Consider the following 19,911-nt stretch of genomic DNA (forward strand, 5'->3'; position numbering starts at 1 on the left):
GATTTTTTTAAGGGATCACATGCTTTATAGGAAGAACGAAACGGCAAAAGTCGTTGTCAACTTATTGTAGTTAGAATTATATATTTTAAAGTAAATATAAAGGGGAGAATGTAAAAATTGACTGCCATTGAGAGCGGAATCATAAGAATATGACAGAGCCTTATATGGGGATCAGATAAATTTTATCAGGACGCAACCAAAATCCTCCAGTCCCCTCCCCCACAAATAAATAAGGACCGGTCCCTCAGTTCGCGCAGCTTTGGTGTAAAGAGTAAGCGTTTATCAACGCGGTTGAGCTTCGTTCCCAAGTCTCTCTCGATCCAAGGAGGGCTAATTGAACATAGGGCCTGGGAATCAAGTAGGAAAAAGCAATGGTACATTGTTGTGTTTAGGTAATCGGAGCTTAACATTTTATCTAGGTTGAAAAATTCTCGTTTATTCCTTTTCACCATTTCTGGTCATATATCATTGCAGATTTCCACTTCATCTAACCACGCAATCTAACTCCTTTTTACACCCTTTCTGTAAAATGTCCTTAAAAAAAATGTTTTTCTAAAATTATTTCACCTAATCATTCTTCGTCTCACAAGGTACTCCTGGACTTGCCGGCGTGACTGGGTCATCGCAAAATTCTCCTCAACAAAAGGCAAAACATTGCGTGACGAGAGAAAGTTGTGGTTAGCTTTCGAGAGCAAAATACATCAAACGTCAGCAGTAGTTGTCAGCAACCAGCTATAATCGTGTCGCCAATTTACGTAGCTGATTTACAGGTTTCAAACGAATTGTTGTCAGCTTTTGTCAAGTATAGATATATATTTTCAATAAAATGAAATACCCCTAATACAGTCCAAAATGCAATCCATCGCATTTTAGCCCAAGTTTACAACATCGGACAACTGATTTACATACATTTTGATAGACACAGTTTATCGGCGAAAAATTTACAAAAAAGAGAGAAAAAGTTGGAGGTAACGCTTAGAGAGAAAGCTTCGTCTTAAACGAAGACAACTACCTCCACAAAAATACGGAGTACTCGTGCTTAAGTGATAATCATATTATTGTATCCTGGTACAAACGCAATAACTGTTACATTAAAGATCCAACTCTTAGGGCAAACATCATCTTATTCTGGAGAACAGATTGAGCTCTGACTTGGATTCCTGAAGAAAACAATTGAAATTGACTTAATAATTACTAACTGCCATTTAAGAAAGGAAAATCTTGTTGTATCCAAAAACAAAACTATTAGCTGAAGACAAATAAGAAAACAGATTTTTTCCAGACCGCAGGGCGCGGTTTTTTTTATATTTGTCTTCTGGAGCCTCTCCCGGTTTCGCTGTCATGAACCAAATTGGATTATGTCTGTACTCCGCTAAACTTATTACAAGTCAGCCCCACCCCCACCCCTTTCTAAATTTTGTAAGACGTAGCTGACAGTTCAACAGTTCCCCACAGGGAGGGGGGGGGGGGAAAGAGATATGCACAGAGAGGGGGATACAAGATAAAACCCAAACACGAGAGTCTTCTGTCAGGTCAAACTACAGGCGGCCCAAGCTCCAGCTGTGAGATGATCATCTTGCGAAATAATAAAAGTCTGTATGGGAATATTTAGGAATAAATGCTCCTGGATGATCATCTCACAGCTAGAGCTTGGGTCACCTGTGGTTAAACAGACGGCGGTGAGAGGTCCTCTAAGCGAACACATCAGAATTACTTTTATAGACAAGTTACTCCCTTCAACATGCTTGATCTGAAGAAACGCGTGGACACACGGATGACGAGATCTTGACAAATTATAAAGCATACCAAGGTATAAATCAATCGACCAAAGACAAAATGAAAATTAGCCATACCTTATGCGAGCGGGCTTTATTGAAGACGTTCCAAAATCGAAGAGTTTCATCTCCTGCTCCTGTCACGATAGCCTCACCATCCGGTGATACGGCCTAAGATTAACGTGTTAACTCTCGTCAGTGAGTAATTCGCTTTGTATTGCGTGACTTAAGATATAGCGTGATAAAGACATTCTCTCAACTGATTACCACGCAACGGAGAAGTACTTCATGACTAAGGACAACGCGTGCTAAAGCTTGATCTCGCAACTTTCATTGCCATCCAAAGAAGCCGTATAACGTGACTAAAGATAACGCGTGCGAAATCTATAGTCCTCGTAGCTTTCTATGTCACACAAAGAAGAGGAAATGAACACATGACATTATGTGCTTACCAAGTAAAGAACCCTGTAGGAGTGACCCGTTAGCTTAGCTACTTGAGTTAATGATGGGTATTTCCAGACCAAGATCTGATTTTGCGAGTAACCATGTGTACTGACCTACAAAACAACAGACAATGATGAGAATTTCCGCTAATACGGGCGCATTGAATAAATACAATGAATACCGGCCTAGTGTGCGAAATTATTGCTTTAAAGATGAAAAAACACTCACCAGTTCATTTGAATGCTTGGACCACGCTAAGTTGCACACCTAAAACAAGGCAGAAAACAAAATTAAAAAAATTGCGTTGAATGTTAGGAGGTGTACATATCATGGAAAAATTTGTCATTGTGAAGTGAAGCTCACCCCCTCTTCCAGACTGTAAACGGTGGGGGGAATGGAAAACAGCAAATAACTGTAAAACAGTCCACCCATTTACGCCCCCCCCCCCAACACCCCACAGAGCAGTAGCTATAAGATGACAGTTTCGACTCGAAACTATCGCGAAACGAGAATCGAGTTTCGAAGCTTAACTTTCGAGAAGTTCCGAGAAATTTTCGATTCGGATTTTAAGGGACGATTCTACATACCTGCGAGCCAGTGTCAACACACTGTAGCGGCTGTCCTGTTAATGTATTCCAAAACCTAATACACCTGTCAGCTGTACCGCCTCCAGAGGACAACAAACCGTGCTACAATATAAAGTCAGGCACTTTGAGTCAGGATTCTACCAGTGTCTAAAATCAGAAATTAGTGTCTAAAATTGGACACTAGTGTCCAATATCAGACACTAGAGTCAAAAATCGGATATTAGTGTCAAATATTGGACACTGGTGTCTAGTTACAGACCAAAATTGGACATTTCTGTCCAAAATTGGACACTACTGTCCAAAATATCTGACTCTTGTAGAAATTCAGTACCATCATATTGTAGAGTACACCACTGAATAATGTACACACCTGATGTGGAGACCACGCAATGGCTTTGACTGCCGCTGAGTGTTCACTGTACTGTTGCTCAGGTGACAGACTGGACATGCTCCAAACCAAGAGCTTGTTGTCATTTCCTCCCGATGCTAAATGCTGATGATCTGGGGACCACTTCAGCCCGCAAACCTATAGACAGCAGGTTGTGCAATTAGAAACAGAGAAAGTCACTTTAGTCTAAGAAAAGACAGACATGTCAGTACTCATGTACAAGAGAGCAGCTTCTACAGAGCCCAGAGGATTCCTTACAGGTCATTTCAAAGTTTGAGCCTGCTATACAATTCATATGATGTTAGTTTGGAGAATTTGGAATTGGAGCAACCAATAATTCCCTAATTGATATTTTTCTTTATTCTCATTACTTGTCTGCTTGATACTGTACTGAAAGAGTAAGGAGAAATTCTGTCTAGGTCACTAGTGGGACTTACAGGGTTAACTTCAATAATTACCATCAAAGACAGAGTATTGCTGCAGAAATTAAATGGAATATGACAAAAGTTTGTCTGTTTTTTTTTGGGGGGGGAGGGGGGAGGGAGGCTTGTTTTTTGGGGGGGTGGGGGAGGGGGGAGTGGGGAGGGGGGAAGCCCCACCTCTTGCCTGTGTCCAATCAATCTTCTCTCCACAGCATTGGGTGTTCTAGCATCACGCTGTAGAATCAGCCTGTCCCTACTCCCTGATGAGAGCACATCACCATTCCATGCCAGAGCACCTAAGATATGGTACAACATTTGATAGGAAACATTGTCTAGTATGAAACTATGTATTCAGCAATTAGTACATTACATCAACAGAAGTAGGAAAAACTTGACAGATTTTAATCTTTTCCACTGCTTCACTTGTATTAATCTTATGAAAAAATTATGGATCACAATGGTCATAATTTAACTGTTTTGCAACAACATTCCATTAGTAATTTGCTATACTTTCAGCTATAACATTTTTATGATGTTAGTTCTGAGAATTTGGTATAGGATCAACTAATAATCTGCTATTTGACATTTTTCTGCATTCTCATCATTTGTCTACTTAATATTATTTCAATATTGTAAGGAGGAATTCTGTATTGGTTACTCATGGGAGTTGAAAGGTTAAATCTCTAAATTCTTAGTTTACTAGTCACAATTTGTTTGCAACACTTCAAAGCATTCATTTGCGAAGACTAAGAATATTCCTGCTGTACAGTGATATCCTCATTCGCCTCAATTGGTTTTGAGCAGCATGCAAGAGATCTTTTTTGACCTAACTACACAAAAGAAAACTAGTACTGTTTCAAGCAATAAAAATAGTGCCGACTGTAAATTTGGCCTGCTTACCAACTCTAGCAGTATGTCCTTCAATAGTAGACACTCTTTTTTGGGCACCTGCATCCCAGATTTGAACAAGACCCTTGTGAGTCCCAACAGCCACCAGACCACTCTGCAAATAAACAAACAAGCTCATAAACAAACAAAATCACCACTCAGTCACGTATAAATTTTTAAGTTTTGGTTGAATAAGTCTGGTATCAAGATTCTTTATTCCATCTTCCTTGATTTTCTTTTTAACATTGATAGTTACTATACACAAAGAGAAAAAATCCCAGAGGTTGAAAATTGGTAGCACAACATACAACGTGATTTGATAAAAATCAAAGTTGACTTTACACTTTACCCTTTCTGACCAAGACACAGATGTCACAGAGTCCCCATCAGATGCAAGATCACAGAGTTTGGTAACCTGTGGAGAAATTACAGAAAATAATTTTGTTTAGCAAGATATCACTTTGTCTCATCAAAGTCATTCTAATTGGTAGCCAAGTGACAGTGTTTCAAAATTTTGACCTTGGCAATATTGCAGCCATGCTGTTTCTGGTTTCCTGGTGTTTTTTTGCAAACTGAATGGAGCATATAAAGCATAAAACTACGCACACAAAAAAACGTGGCCTTCAGAAACATCCTTAGAAAGAAACTGTCATACCTGACTGGTGCAGGCACTCCAAAGATAAACACAGGTTCCTAATCCAACACTTAAAATATTTTGTCCTGACCAGTCCACAAGATTGAGATAAAAGTCATCCTAAGGAAAAAAAAACACACAAAATGAAAGAAAAAAAAAAGAGAAAGAAAGTAAGTACTGAAGAAAAAACACATACACAGCTCTTTTACGGTTGTTAATAATCAAATGAGTAACCACTGCTTACTTTTCCTCTTAAAAGGACCAACTTAAATTTACAATCCAGCCGAAAAAATTAAATGCACCAGTTTTTTTGCATGATCATCAAAAGAATATTTTTTTATCAAGCAGCTCACCGAAAAAAAAAGGAAGAAACAAAACACTAAATGCATGTACATTGTACATAATTATACACTAAAAGATATATTGGCTTTCAAAGTATGAAAGATAAAAATCCAGCACAGTTCATTGCCAAGAATGTGACTTTTTTTCTAAAATAGTTTTGCTAAAATATAAAATAAAAATTAAAAGTAGCACTGCTCTCACTGTCAGACATAGATTAAACCAACCTGTAGTTCTGGAGCATCTAAAACTTTAAATGGTATCTTGGAAATTTTTCTTGTAGACTAGAAGAACAAAAGAATACAAACTTTCATTGTGCATTGGTATTGAGAATTGTTCCCCAGCAAACTTTGCTGATTTAACCCTTAATGCCCCAACATCAGTATACATATTCTCCCTTCTGTTCTCTATGCATTTCTCAAGGTGCTAATGAGGAGAATTTGTTAGACAGTCAAGGGCTTCTTTATATGTTGATAATTGATAATCATTTCCCTTACTCTAAAGACCTTAATGTGTGATTCAGGGGTGATATTATAAGTCCTGAGAAGTTCAATGCTAGTCACTTTTAGGCTACAAAGGATCAATTTACAAGAAAAAAAACAAATATTGACAGAATCATTATGTAAACAGCTACATAAACATGTACAATTTGAATGAGCTACCAAGAAAAAATGTTCATAACTGACCTTTCTTGGCGATCTTAACAGTCTTTGACTGAAAGAAGAAAACAAAAAGGTGCATTTTGGTTATACATGTTAATTGCAATTCATTACTTCAGCAATACAAAATGTTAGAGTTTCCAGAAAGTTTCCTTCTGACACAGCCATTGATAAAAAACTCTGGCACCCTCTGGTTTAGAGAGATTTTTGCTCTGACTATGCAAACAAGCACAGGCCCAGGGCTTGTACTACTTTTCATATGCATTTATAATCGTTAAGTAAATAAAAATTGTATATTTAACCCTTTAACTGCCAAGATCTCATTCGTAATCCTCTTTACTGTCTGCCATACAGTTCTTGTAATGTTAATTTTGAGAATTTGGTATTTGATCAACTTACAATCCCCTAATTGATATTTTTCTTTATAATCTCATCACTTGTCTGCCTGATATTGTACTGATATTGTAAGGAGAAATTCTGTCTTGGTCACTCATGGGAGTTAAAAAGTTAAAGATAGGCAAGTTTGTAAGTTACCTTTTCTTGCCTACAGGTGACAGTGAGTAGGAAGCTACTGATTCTGTATCATCTTGTTTACTTCTTTTCACTTGGTACTATAGAGAAAAGAAAACTGGCAAAGTCACTGTGGGAGGATGAGAAATTTATAAACAGAGTTCTAAACAGATATGTCCTCTTTGTTAAAGTATCCACTTGTGTAAATTACCCTAGAACTGAGCAGTATCCAAACCCTGCTGTCTACAGTGGAGGATGGGGGAGGGGGTGGGGATGGGAGGTAGGAGGGGGGATAGACTGAAGGAAGGAGAGGGAGCGGGGTAAAATAGTACTGAACCTTCCCATTGTAAAAAGTGATGCTAGAGATACACATTTATCTGACTGTGCATTAACTGTCGCTAACTGTGCATTAAGTGTCAAAGAGAATTTTCAAACCTGGAATATGCTATGTATGTGATTACTGTTGCTGGAAAGTGCTCTTCTTTCCTCTTGTGGTACATCCTGAAATAAAATGTTTAAAAAAATAGTTGTCAAGTGTTTTTAAAACAATCTTCGAGGTAGCAACTGAAAAAATTCACAGAAAATAGAAGGCACTTATAAAAAAATAATTTTACAATTTATTATCCGTTCCCAAGTAACTTTCGAGGTCAACTTATTGTGAACCAAAAAGAGGCAAAATTATGCTCTGGGGATAATTTTGAAACCCATATTAAATACATGGTACTCAAAATACAGGTGAAATCTTTTGTAAAGTGTACACACTCAGATATTAAATAAATAACATAAGTCTGTAAAGAACTGCAAATGCCTGTAGGTCACCTTAAGGTCTTCTATTCCAGCCCCAAGAAGTTCATTCTTTAGCAGACATTGATAAGCCATTCCCTCTGAAACATACAGATTTGAATATGTGACTGTGAATAATTATATGAATATCATATACCGTAATTTCCGGTCGATTACCCGCACGGCCGATTACCCGCACCAGCCGATTATTGCATACGGCGAAAAAAAAAGTCAACGGATTACCCGCACCGGTGGATAACCCGCACGTTGTTATTCAACTTTTTCGGTGGCGAAAACGTGACATTAAGGCGATACATTTCAGTCTTTCGATTCAGACATGTGCACAATTCTGTGTCAATATTAGCTTATACTTTATTGATTGATTATTGCTGCTGCTCTATTACCGATTTCATCGGCAAGAGTTATTACTCTAAGCTTATAATCAAACGTAAAACTGTGACGTGGGCGTTTCACAGCAGGCATTTTAACTTAATTGGTGACTCGTGGATACACTTATCGCGAATGATCGAGGTTTATAATTCTTATTCAGTCAGTTACCTTTTTATAGCATGTAGGAGCGTAATGAGCAATATCCATTGTTCATTTGTCGTTAAAATACTTTTTCAGCGCGAAATTAGTTAAGTTTCGCACCTATTATTTTCAACATTCTGGTGATGCATTTGGGATTTAAAATTACTGTCGGCAATTTCTCAAAAAAATCGATATCTCCTGTTCTACTGGGCCTAACAAGTCCCTTAAAACGGGAAAATTCTCTTTAGCTCAAGCTAGTGAAAACTGGAAATTTGTTACTGATGCGCTGGATATCCTTGGATTATTTTTGTCACCATCAAGGTTTTGTTTTCACGCGTGCCGATAAAAATTTGTTTGTCACGCAACTTATTATGCGTGAAATAAACTCGAGTTGGCATCATGTTTTCGTGCCGCTTTGTGGCACTTTTGATACAATAAAATTCATTTGAGAGGTGGAAACGCAGGTAGGTGAGAAATTTTTTCAATTCAACTTCCAGAAGAATTTAAAATTGTCACATAACCCGCACCTCCCTATTACCCGCAGTGGCGCGGATTTAATGCAAAATCAACAGATTACCCGCGGGTAATCGACCGGAAATTACGGTACATGTATGTGGACCACAGATTAAGAAATGAATATAAAATGATCTTTGCAGCAACAAACACTACTCAAGCAGGAATGAAACTAAGGCCTGAAAAAAATTCAGGCCTGTACAGGATTTGAACTCATGACCTCTGTGATACCAGAGCAATGCTGTACCAAATGAGCTAACAAGCCAACTGGGAGCTGGTCATTATGTTGGTATGTGATAAATCCATGAAGAGATAAATAAATGACTGTGAATATACAAAAATCAAATTTGTGAACTGTGAATTAAGAAATGAATATGAAAGCCATCTTCACAGTGAAAAACACTACTTATGCAATAGTGGAAATAAGGCCTCACTGCTTCTTAAGTAGTGTTCATTACTGGGATACACCAAAAGACTTGCCTGAGTCTGATGGATTCATTTGTATTACATATATATTATATAAAAGAATTCATACCTTTGGAATCCACACTGGCATCTCTGAAAGAGATAAAATTTTTGATCATTTTATTTTGTAGTTTTGATTGAACAAATGTATTTGAAAACATCAGGATAAAAACAAGGTAAACAAAAGCTGCATAATTTCAACTTGAGTCAAATTTTCTTCCCAAAGAATATTCCTGCAAAAATTGACCACCCATGGAATATAAAGCTTACCTTGTGACTGCACTGTTCTTTCCTGGATCACTATTTTCCTGAGAAGATTTTGAACAAATGAACAATCTTCAACACTATTACCAATACTCATCTTAATTTAGTTTTTAATACATGTAGCTATTTTGTCAAGTGACCATAGAATAAAGGTTGAGAGAGAAACTGAAACAGCTCAATTCCATACAATAAGGATCTTCAGTCCAGTAAGGGAATAAAGTTTGCACTGTTTATGATTCTAAGAGCTTTTCTTAGCTACAAGTTATAAAATAAGGTAACTCACTACCAAGACACATTAGTAATTCTCCTTACTGTCTGCCATATAATCCTTATGATGTTAGTTCTGAGAATTTTGTGTTGAATCAACCTACAATCCCCCAGTTGATATTTTTCTTAATTCTTGTCACCTGTCAGCTTGATATCATATTGATATTGAATAGAAGAATTGTCTTGGTCACTCATGAGAGTGAAAAGGTTATTATACCTTTTACATGTACATGTATATGAGGTTGTACAGATCCAAGCAACAACAGTATACCTACTTGTATCAAATCAAAATTAAGCTCAAGAGCTGGACTACTGCGGCTTGGTATAAACCTTGTAAAAGGAAAGCAAGTTGGAAACTTTTTAAAGAAAGAATGCATTCATATTGAATGTTTAAGTTTGAAAGAAATGTTTCAGATATGAATTGAAAGCATAGTGACTATTCCATGACACTTTCTTTACCTGTCTCCATACTTTTCTTTGCTAGGAGAGCTCAATGGGCTCAGATAAGGTGAACTGAAATGCCTTATTCCACTCGAACATGGCTGTAAAAATAAAGAAAAGAAAATGGCAAGATAATCAGACAAAGTAATTCCTCCAATATGCCAAAATTACATGGAAGAACTTACATATGTCATAAACTCAAAATGATGGACAGTGGGTTTCCCTGAGTGTGAGCAGAACCAGTCATTTTTTTTTGTTTCGACATTATACCCTTTATTTTTCTCTTCAGTTCTACCTTTCTGAGTTCTCTCTTTTTGTTGTTCTATATCACTAATAGGGAAGGAAGCCCAAATAAATTACTATTTCATTCAACCTTTGCTCTTAAATGAGGAAGGAACTTTTCAAGGTGATAACAACTGGAAGAAGCAGGGATAAGAGGGAATGAAAAATGAATGAAAAAAATGAGGAAAATCTGCTTTTACGGGGAAATTTATTTCTATCAGTAGAGATTACAATAAAATAAGTAATACGGGAATATCCCCATGCTGTAATTGTTAATGTGGTAAAAACATATCACCTTGTTTACAATGCCATTCCACAACATTTTCTGTTGTCACAAGACATGATCTCTTAAAAATTTACCAAACCCTACTTGTAAATGTGCAACATCTACTGTGTTGAAACTTTAGCAAACCTACTAATGCTAAAACCATCTAAGCAAGGAACACAAGTTTAATACTGAAGCCTCGTTCATACTTACAGAATTAGCAAGAGGACTCCGTCCATTAGGTTGACGTAGAAGTCTCCTTTCATATTCTGGGTCCATTTTCAGCTGTTTTGGATGAGTACACGCGCTTTGAAATTCTATGGTTGTCTTCAGTTTATAGAAGTGCTTGGCCTTCTAAGAAAATCGATCGTTCTCTCTTTGCAAGTTGTGCATAAAGACTGCAAATACACATTGAAAGTTGGACGATTAACTCTGAAGTCACTTGTTCCAGCCCCAGGTAGCTAGGATGTACGTTAGAAGTCAATGCCGTTTTACTTGCTTCACAGAATGCAGTACTCAAAAGTTTTAAACCAAGCTTTCACTTGATTCAATGCGGATGAATCAACGACAAAAATGCCCTTGTTTTCAAAACAAGGCTGGTGAAGATAAGAAATTCAGCAAGGTAATTTTATAGACAAATTATGAAATGAAGAATTCGAAGTTAAAAATCGGAAGTCTTTCAGCAACACAATGTATTGTCCGCTTCTAGATTTCAAAATGTGTAGACGAAACTACATCCAAAGCAACATTGTCTCCATTACTCTCTCACTTCAAAGTGAACTCATGGAATTTCGAAGGAAACGAAATGTTATTTCACTTCACATCTTCCAGCAGAGTAAACCCGGCATTTCGGTCAAACCACGCGCTTTCCTTTGTCCAGTGCTTGCTTCTCTCTGTATAAAGGACCACTGGTTTTAAAACGGAGTGGAATTTAGGCAGATAGCCAAACGTGTGAGAAATATATGGCCACACGTGTATTCTTTTGAAATATAAATTTCAAAAAGTAAACGGCTGATGTGATGTTGTTACTTTGGCTCTTCAGATAACATCCGGGATGCTGCAAAACCAACATGATCTCGAGACCGAAATTACGATTATCGTTATTTCTAAATTGGCACCAAATTTATGGATATAGTAATTTCGTGGCACTCTTTACCAATCCTCTTTAAACGTGTTAAATAAAGAGAAGGACTCGGTTCCACTGTCTTACAACATTCAAGATGGCGGAGGAAAGGGGTAAATGTCCGTTCAGTTGTGATCAGCTTGATCTCGACACCAAAATAACGATTACCGTTATTTCTAAATTGGCCCTGAAATAACGAATATCATAATTTCAGTGCATGTCTGAGACCTTCGGGCTCGAAGCTTGGGAACTAGTATTCAGGGAAAGATAAAATGGCGGCTTACGGCGGCGAAGGAAATCTCAGTAGTTTAATATTTAGCGTGAAAAGGCTTGGGTGTTGTGATCTGGTTCTCAAGTAAAAAAAAATCACGGTCTGCAATGGCCCTACCACCTTTTGAACAACAAGAAAACATTGAAACGGTGGTAAAAAGCAGCAAGTTTCGAAGTCTAAACGAAAGATGGGTAAGCTGAGTTTCAGTCAAATATCATGACATTTGGGATGTAATTTCGATACCGAATAAATAGTTCTACATGGTTATACACGCATAGGATTCTGTTGTGTTCACGTGAAGGCCATTTCAGCCATTCCTGCCACTTGTAAGTGGTAGGAAATAAAAGATATGTATAGTTGTTTCGTATTGAAGCCCTGTGAAATCAAAGATTTGATTTATTTCTTCTTTGTTTTAGGTGGTCATTATCCATTACTTTTGGAAGTCGATGCTGATGAGAAAGAAAAAATGTTTATGATTATTTCTTCTCTCGAACATTTTACTATTTAGGTACCAAATAATCTTGATACTGAAGATCATTGCATCCATTATGAAAAAATTACCCTTGATTGCTTTGTCAACTGGAATGTATAATGTAATATACCTTGTGATTTGTGGGATTTTCACAAGTAAACTAGAAATACTTGAAGAGGGTAATGATGTACTTAATGCAGAGCATTTGGTACAAAGTCTGCTATGCTGTAATCTACCTGAAGGTGCTTTTTATATGCTAGTAAGACTTGCACAGCCCAGTCAAAATGTTTTTGAGTAGTAGAAAAGCTGGCCAAACCTCTTCCTGAAAAGCAGTCTGAAAAATGTGAAGTTAGCGGAAGGTACTTCATTGTAGGCGGCCAAATTGTAAGCTGCCAGCCCATTTTGAGTGAGCAGTAAAACTCAAGATTGGCTATTTTAGCTAATTTTATTGAGAACCAAATTCCCAGCAACGGGCACAATTTTACTGGGCTATTTGTTATTTAACTACTTAGTAATATTCTTATTAAAATTTACTGCATTCCTTTCTAATAATTTGCTGTTGATTGTATGCTGTATATAGCTTATGATTTGTGTGATTTTCACAAGTAAATTAGAAATACCTGAAGATGGTAATGATGTACTAGATAATGTACTTGATGCAAAGCTATTTTGGTGCAAAGTGTGTGCCTTGTCTGTAGGTGATTTTGCATGCTAATAAGACTTGTAATTCAAATAATACACATCAGCTGGAGTGGGAATATTAAAAGAAAAATAATAATATTTAGCTATACCAAGTTCTGGTTTTATGTCCAAAGTGTGTGCCTTGTCCATAGGTGATTTTGCATGCTAATAAGACTTGTAATTCAAATAATACACATCAGCTGGAGTGGGAATATTAAAAGAAAAATAATAATATTTAGCTATACCAAGTTCTGGTTTTATGTCCAAATTAAGCACTTAGTTGAAGATCACTGCACTGCTCAGGTCCAGAAGGCTGAAAGAGTACTGTCTGCTGTTAGTTTGATTTTTGTCATTTCTATTGATTTATTTTATTTATCAATGTTTCTTTGAATTGTAATTCATTGATCTCTTTCAATAGTGCAGGTTCGCTCATGTAACCTAATCTCCCACTTATGTATGTATGTATGGATGAGCTCAGTCAAAATGTTTTTGAGTGGAAGGCAAGCTGGTGATAGTAATAGGCAGCAGAGGCTGAACCTTGTCTTGAATGGAAGTGTGAAAAGTGTGAAGTTAGCGGCAGCTATATTGTGGCAGGCAGCCAAATTGTCAGCTGTGGCACATTTTGACTGGGCTGATTGTGTGTAGTATATATGTGCACTTCTTTTAGGGTGTTAAACAGGTTAAAGTACCAAGAAATCCTCTGTGATAACTTGATAATTCAAGATGTAAAAATTTTAAATAATAAGGTAAAGCTTGATCATTCTTAAGAGTTTCCATTTGTTCTGGAAATTTGGGGGAGGGTCAGGGGAGCATTATTTATACATAAATAATGTACATAAAAAGTAAAAAAAAAGGCCCAAGGTAAAATCCCAATTTGTTTTAAGAGTTAATTTTATTAAGAGAAAACCCTGGATATAGCTTGGGATTTGTGTGATTTTCAAAAATTGTTAGGAACCTTGTTAATTTTCAGCTTCAAGAACACAAGTACATAATCTTTAGTGCAGCCCTCTTTTCTCCCCGCCATTATTCTAATTTTTTTATCAAGTTTCCTTTTTCTTGTGTCCAATTAATTTATTGTCTTTACAGGTGAAATTTTAACATCTGCTAGCACAATTATCTCTGCTAAGAGTGTCTACCATCACTCTTGCCGGTCTCAAGCCCAAAACGCTGCAAACTAGCTGAAACTACATGTATTTCGTAAAATTGCAATGAAATCTATCTAAAAACACCAAAATCCGGCAGAACGCACGAGTTTTTGCCAAATTTTACGCAAAAGTTGACAAAAGCGCTCAATTCGACCTGAAAAACACTTTTTTTTTTGCAAAAATCAGCCTATTTTACATTCAAAAGCACGATGTCTTTAACAAAATAGGGATACAATCCATGTGAAAACACTTATTCCAGCTAAAACGCAGTGTTCTCAGTAAAATTTGGGGAAAAAACGCGTAAAAACCGTCAGAAACACGACAAATTGGGCTGATTTTACCCACTTTTTGTGTAAATAGCTGCCAAAACCCTCAAAACTAGCTGGAACTACATGTTTTTCACAAGATCGCCATAAAATCTTGAAACGTTGCTTTAGGGACCTTTATGCCTCCAAAACGAGTTTTTACTTTAAAAAAAATGGAATGAACAAAGATGTTAAAGGGGAAAAAGCTGTGAGAAAGGAGAAGTTTAGTGTTGCTGTTTGATATGCCGCCCAGATATATCAATTTATTAATTTAACGCCTTTAGCCGTGGGCAGAAGTTTTTCTCTAGACTAAGAGGACCCTCCCTATGTTGACGAACCTCAATAACTCGTTGATTTTACTGTTTTTACACAGATTTGATTTTAACCATATTCGCCAAAATAACTGCCAAAACACGGCAAACCAGTATCTCGGCCAAGAGCGATATTGGCCATTTCACACATCCTTATTAGATATGAATTTTATTAAAGATTGTCATTCTAGCATATGTTGGCTAGTTACCACAGGTTTCTTGATTTTCATGGGAAAGTGGCATTGGTTGGTACCATGACCAATCTCCTCGACTTTCCCATGATTTTCATAGGATGTTAGCGACCCATACTTCGAACCTCAGTTGTTTTTTTTTTTTTACATTGGCGCGAGTTTCACAACTTTCTTGTGGTTTGGCATTGACTCAGAGTTGGGCTTATTTTTATGGCTAATCCATCGGCGACTTTCTCATGATTTTCTTGGGTTCTCAACAGTGACACGCACTTTGGAACCATAATTTTATAAATATGTCAACACTGGCAAATACTGCTAAAATCTACACTCTACTAAACTCCATGTACCACAATATCCACACAACTGCGTGTGCCTACTTGAAAATCCTAACCCTAACCCTAAAACTATCCAGTTAGCCTAGTATTGTATTGCTGGTTTGAGTGACTAAACTGGCTCAAATGATCCAGCTGCTTAAAAATCTAAGCACAGAGTAAGTTTAAAAGATTCAATTTTGTAAGGTTTCGAAACAGTTCCAAAATTAACATGCACATAGCTCAGTGTAAAACATCGAAGCTTCTAGGACTTCTTATGATTCCTACGAACGTACACACCTAATGCACGTCAATTTGCCTTTGTTGTCCTCGAACGATCACGTCTTCATGGTAACGTGGTGTAAGAACTGTAGAGCACTTTATAAATATATGTTTTACTTGACGGTAAAAGTTTGAATCCGTACAAGGAAACGTAACGGAAACAGGCGATGATAATATTCCGTTGACAGAAATGCAACGGAAACGTGTCGTCATATTTCCGTTCAGGAATCATAACGGAAACATAACAGGTCCAAGGAAGAAGTGAATGATGTGGAAACATAGAGTTTCATTTTTCCGAATTACGGAATCATGCTATTTCGTCCTGTGCTCACTCTAACTCTGTGCTATCCTAAACCTAACCCAAACCCCAAACCAATCCTAAGCTATGGTAAAGGGTTTAAGTCAGGGTTGAGGATAGGGTTAGGGCAGGAGCCCATTACCTGGTTAGGGTTAGAGTTTGGGTTGCTTCGGGTCAGAGGGGTTTAGTGTTACAATCAGGGTTAGGGCTAGGGTAAAATTATGCTTAGAGTTAGCGGGGTTTAGTGTTAGAATTAGGGTTAAGGCTAGGATGAGGCTATGCTTAGGGTTGGCGCTAATATTTTTCTACAAGCATTCAATTGCAGGGTTTTTGGTATTATGTTTGTAAATTTCAGTAACTACTTGAAAGTTTACTGAAAAACAAACGATAGGCCGACTGGTACACTTACAGGATAGATAGAGAAGGTTGGGGTTAGGGTTAGGGTTAGGGTTAGGGTTAGGTCTAGGTTAAGGGCTATAGGTTAGGGTTTAGGGTTTAGGGTTAGGTTTTAGGGTTATGGTGTGGGGCTAGGGTTAGGGTTAGGGTTTAGGCTTAGTGTTAGGGTTAGAGGGTCTGCGGTTGAGGTTATGGCTAGGGTGAAGGTTTGGGGTTAGGGTTTGGGGGTAGGGTTAGTGTTTAGGGTAAGGGTGTAAGCCTCTTCAAAAATATTTTTAAGAAGATTTTGTCACCTTTTTCACTTAAATAACCACCTGAAGAATTTTGATCAGTTAGATTATTTGAAGCGGTTGGATTAATTTTGATTGGGGTTTAATAACTTTTAGTAGTTGGATGATTATTTTTACCAGTTGAACCACTGTAATATGCTGGATCTTTTTAACTAATGTTACCATCCTTACCTGAATTATTTGAACCAATTTCACTGGTTACACATGCATTATCCAGTTAGACCATTTCAACTGGTTGGATTATTTAAACCAGTTTGTCCATTTTAGATATTGGCATCATTTTATCAAGTTGGATCATGTTAACCAGTCGCACCATTTTACTAAGTGAGATCGTTTCTTCCGATTGGACCATGTCACGTATTTAAAATCTTTTCACCGTTTACACCATTTTATCTTGTTTTGGCTGGTTGGACCATGTTAACCAATTGCATCATTTTGACTGGAGTGAAAAGTTCCGTTCTTAACCCGAGCCCTAACCCTAACCCGGGGTTTTCGGTGTTTTGGCAGTTATCTTGGCAAAAAATGGGTAAGTCAGCGCAATTGTTTTTTTTTTTTGGTTTTTAAGGTTTTGTTTGCCCAAATTTTACTGAGAACACTGTGTGTTAGCTTGTCTCCATTGTTTTTTCGCGGATTCTATCGCTGTTTTGCTGAAAACATAACGTTTCAGCTTGTTTGCATCGTTTTTGGTCGTGAAATAAGCTAATTTTTACAAAAGGAAAAAAACCTGTTTTTCAGCCCAAATTGACATAAAGGATACAGAGGAACATTTGCTTATTGCCTTTTTTTTTTTGTCCTTACTCATGAAGTTGATTTTGGCATTTCAAACAAAAACTCTGCTAGAGCATTAATTGAATGACATATCATGCACTTACTTTGAAGCAAGAACACTTTTTTTTTAATTCAGAAAAATACCTTTTTATTTTTTTTAAGGACTGCTGGATATAACCTGTACAACCAAGATGAATTTACATTCATTATTTGTCATAACTTACACTAAATTAGAAATTCAAGTATGAAATGAGGGTACTAGCCCTTTAATAGTGTTCAAAATTTCCATATGCAGGGGTACTTGTGGCTACTGGAGAAGAATCAGTCTTTAACCCTTCACCCCCCCCAAGGGAGATAATAAGTACAGATATCCTCTTCCCTAGGGGCAACTAGCTCAAAAGTGAGTGATCTCAAGGGCCCTCCAAAAACGTTTTCTACAGCAATAACTAAGCTCTACAGAAGCACACTATGCAGACAAAAGGTGTAAGAGAATCAATGAATTCTTTAATTCTTGGTCCCTCCCAGGCCAACCTATTGTACAAATCTCATGACATCTGTTCCAGTTTCATCAGTCAATTTTTCAAGCTTCAAGCTTTTCCTGCAATTATGTACTTGTTCTTGAAGCTGAAAACTAACAAGGTTCCTGTAAATTAAGTTTACATAACAACCTAACAATTTGTGAAAATCACACAAATCCCAAGCTATATCCAGAATTATGCTCTTAATAAAATAAACTTTTAAAGCAAATTGGGATTTTGCCCTAGTTCTTTTTATTTTTTTGTTACTTTTTAAATACATTTGTATAAATAATGCTCCCCTAACTCTCCCCAAAACTTTTAGAACAGATGCAAACTCTTAAGAATGATCAAGCTTTACCTTATTATTAAAAATTTTTACATCTTAGACTACCAAGTTATCACAGAGGTTTTTTTCGGTACTTTGACCTGTTTAACACCTAAAAAGAAGAACACATACATAACACACACACAATCAGCCAGGTCAAAATGTGCTGCAGCCAACAATTTGGCCACCTACAATGAAATAGCTGCCAATTTCACACATGTCAGACTTCTATTCAGGACAAGATTTGGCCTCTGCTGCCTATTACTATTGCCAGCTTGCCTGCCACTCAAAATTTCAACTGAGATTGTACATACATACATGTGGGATTAGGTTACATGAGCGAACCTGCACTATTGAAAGAGGTCAATGAATTATAACTCAAAGAAACATTGATAAATAAAATAAATCAATAGAAATGACAAAAATTAAACTAACAGCAGACAGCTCTTTTTTGGCCTTCGGGGCCTGATCAGTGCAGTGATCTTCAACTAAGTGCTTAATTTGGACATAAAACCAAAACTTGTTATGGTTAAATATTATTATTTTTCTTTCAATATTCCCATTCCAGCTGATGTATATTATTTGAATAACAAATCTTATTAGCATGTTAAAATCACCTGAGGACAAGGCATGCACTTTGTGCCAAAATTGCTTTGCATCAAGTACGTTATCTAGTACATCATTACCATCTTCAGGTATTCCTAATTTACTCTTGAAAATCACACAAATCATAAGCTATATACAGCATACAATTGGCAGCAAATTATTAAAAAGGAATGCAGTAATCTTTAATAATAAGAGTAGCTAAATAACAAATAGCCTAGTCAAAATGTGCCGGTAACCAGGGATTTGGCTTTCCACAAAGAACATTTGTTAGGCGTCTAGTCTGGACAAGGTTTGGTCTCTACCTTCTGTTACTATAGCCAGCTTGCCTACTTCTAAAAAACGTTTTGACTAAGCTGAAAAAAATGTTTGAGAGAAAAATGGCCACAACAAGCCCACTTACTGCAAAATAAGAAACATAAAAGTAACACTTCAAATTAATACAGAATATAAGCCTTGCAGGATTTGGCTCTCAATAAAATTAGTTAAAATAGCCGATCTTGAGTTTAACTACTCACTCAAAATGGGCTGACAGCCTGCAATTTGGCCACCTACAATGAAGTATCTTCCACTGACTTCACACCTTTCAGACTGCTTTTCAGGATGAGGTTTGGCCTCTGCTGCCTATAATTACAACAGCCAGCTTGACTACTACTAAAGAACATTTTGACTGGGCTGTGCAAGTCTTACTAGCATATAAAAAGCACCTTCAGGTAGATTACAGCATAGCAGACTTTGTACCAAATGCTCTGCATTAAGTACATCATTACCCTCTTCAAGTATTTCTAGTTTACTTGTGAAAATCCCACAAATCACAAGGTATATTACATTATACATTCCAGTTGACAAAGCAATCAAGGGTAATTTTTTCATAATGGATGCAATGATCTTCAGTATCAAGATTATTTGGTACCTAAATAGTAAAATGTTCGAGAGAAGAAATAATCATAAACATTTTTTCTTTCTCATCAGCATCGACTTCCAAAAGTAATGGATAATGACCACCTAAAACAAAGAAGAAATAAATCAAATCTTTGATTTCACAGGGCTTCAATACGAAACAACTATACATATCTTTTATTTCCTACCACTTACAAGTGGCAGGAATGGCTGAAATGGCCTTCACGTGAACACAACAGAATCCTATGCGTGTATAACCATGTA

The 19,911-nt window shown here is 36.9% G+C and overlaps 1 protein-coding gene and 1 long non-coding RNA gene across 2 annotated transcripts; one reads left to right on the forward strand and one right to left on the reverse strand.

The window, feature by feature from the left end:
• Positions 1 to 409: 409 nt before the first annotated feature.
• Positions 410 to 11,513, reverse strand: LOC113678318 (fizzy-related protein homolog). The gene is made up of 20 exons (XM_089187733.1): positions 10,671 to 11,513; positions 9,929 to 10,011; positions 9,745 to 9,799; positions 9,209 to 9,246; positions 9,009 to 9,031; positions 7,466 to 7,530; positions 7,082 to 7,147; positions 6,671 to 6,747; positions 6,164 to 6,191; positions 5,705 to 5,761; positions 5,160 to 5,258; positions 4,854 to 4,919; positions 4,517 to 4,619; positions 3,794 to 3,912; positions 3,177 to 3,332; positions 2,807 to 2,908; positions 2,448 to 2,486; positions 2,228 to 2,332; positions 1,854 to 1,946; positions 410 to 1,160 (listed from the first exon to the last, which is right to left on the reverse strand). The coding sequence occupies exons 1-20, from the start codon at positions 10,734 to 10,736 to the stop codon at positions 1,119 to 1,121; spliced, it is 1,482 nt and encodes a 493-aa protein (XP_089043859.1). The 5' UTR covers positions 10,737 to 11,513; the 3' UTR covers positions 410 to 1,118.
• Positions 11,514 to 11,651: 138 nt separating this feature from the next.
• LOC149038325 (uncharacterized) lies at positions 11,652 to 13,771 on the forward strand. Its single transcript, XR_016181171.1, has 2 exons — positions 11,652 to 12,042; positions 12,268 to 13,771. It is a non-coding gene; the product is annotated as an uncharacterized LOC149038325 (long non-coding RNA).
• The last annotated feature ends 6,140 nt before the right edge of the window (positions 13,772 to 19,911 follow it).

The sequence above is a fragment of the Pocillopora damicornis genome, chromosome 11, assembly GCF_964200805.1.
Source record: "Pocillopora damicornis chromosome 11, jaPocDami1.2, whole genome shotgun sequence".
Lineage (NCBI taxonomy): Eukaryota > Metazoa > Cnidaria > Anthozoa > Scleractinia > Pocilloporidae > Pocillopora > Pocillopora damicornis.

Excerpts from the sequence above, each read along its gene's own strand:
- LOC113678318 (XM_089187733.1), bottom strand. The coding sequence starts at position 10,736 with ATGGACCCAGAATATGAAAGGAGACTTCTACGTCAACCTAATGGACGG. Across the intron at positions 2,487-2,806 it reads GTGTTGACACTGGCTCGCAG|GTGTGCAACTTAGCGTGGTC; the intron begins GTATGTAGAATC and ends GCCTTGTTTTAG. Across the intron at positions 2,333-2,447 it reads CCAAGCATTCAAATGAACTG|GTCAGTACACATGGTTACTC; the intron begins GTGAGTGTTTTT and ends GTTGTTTTGTAG.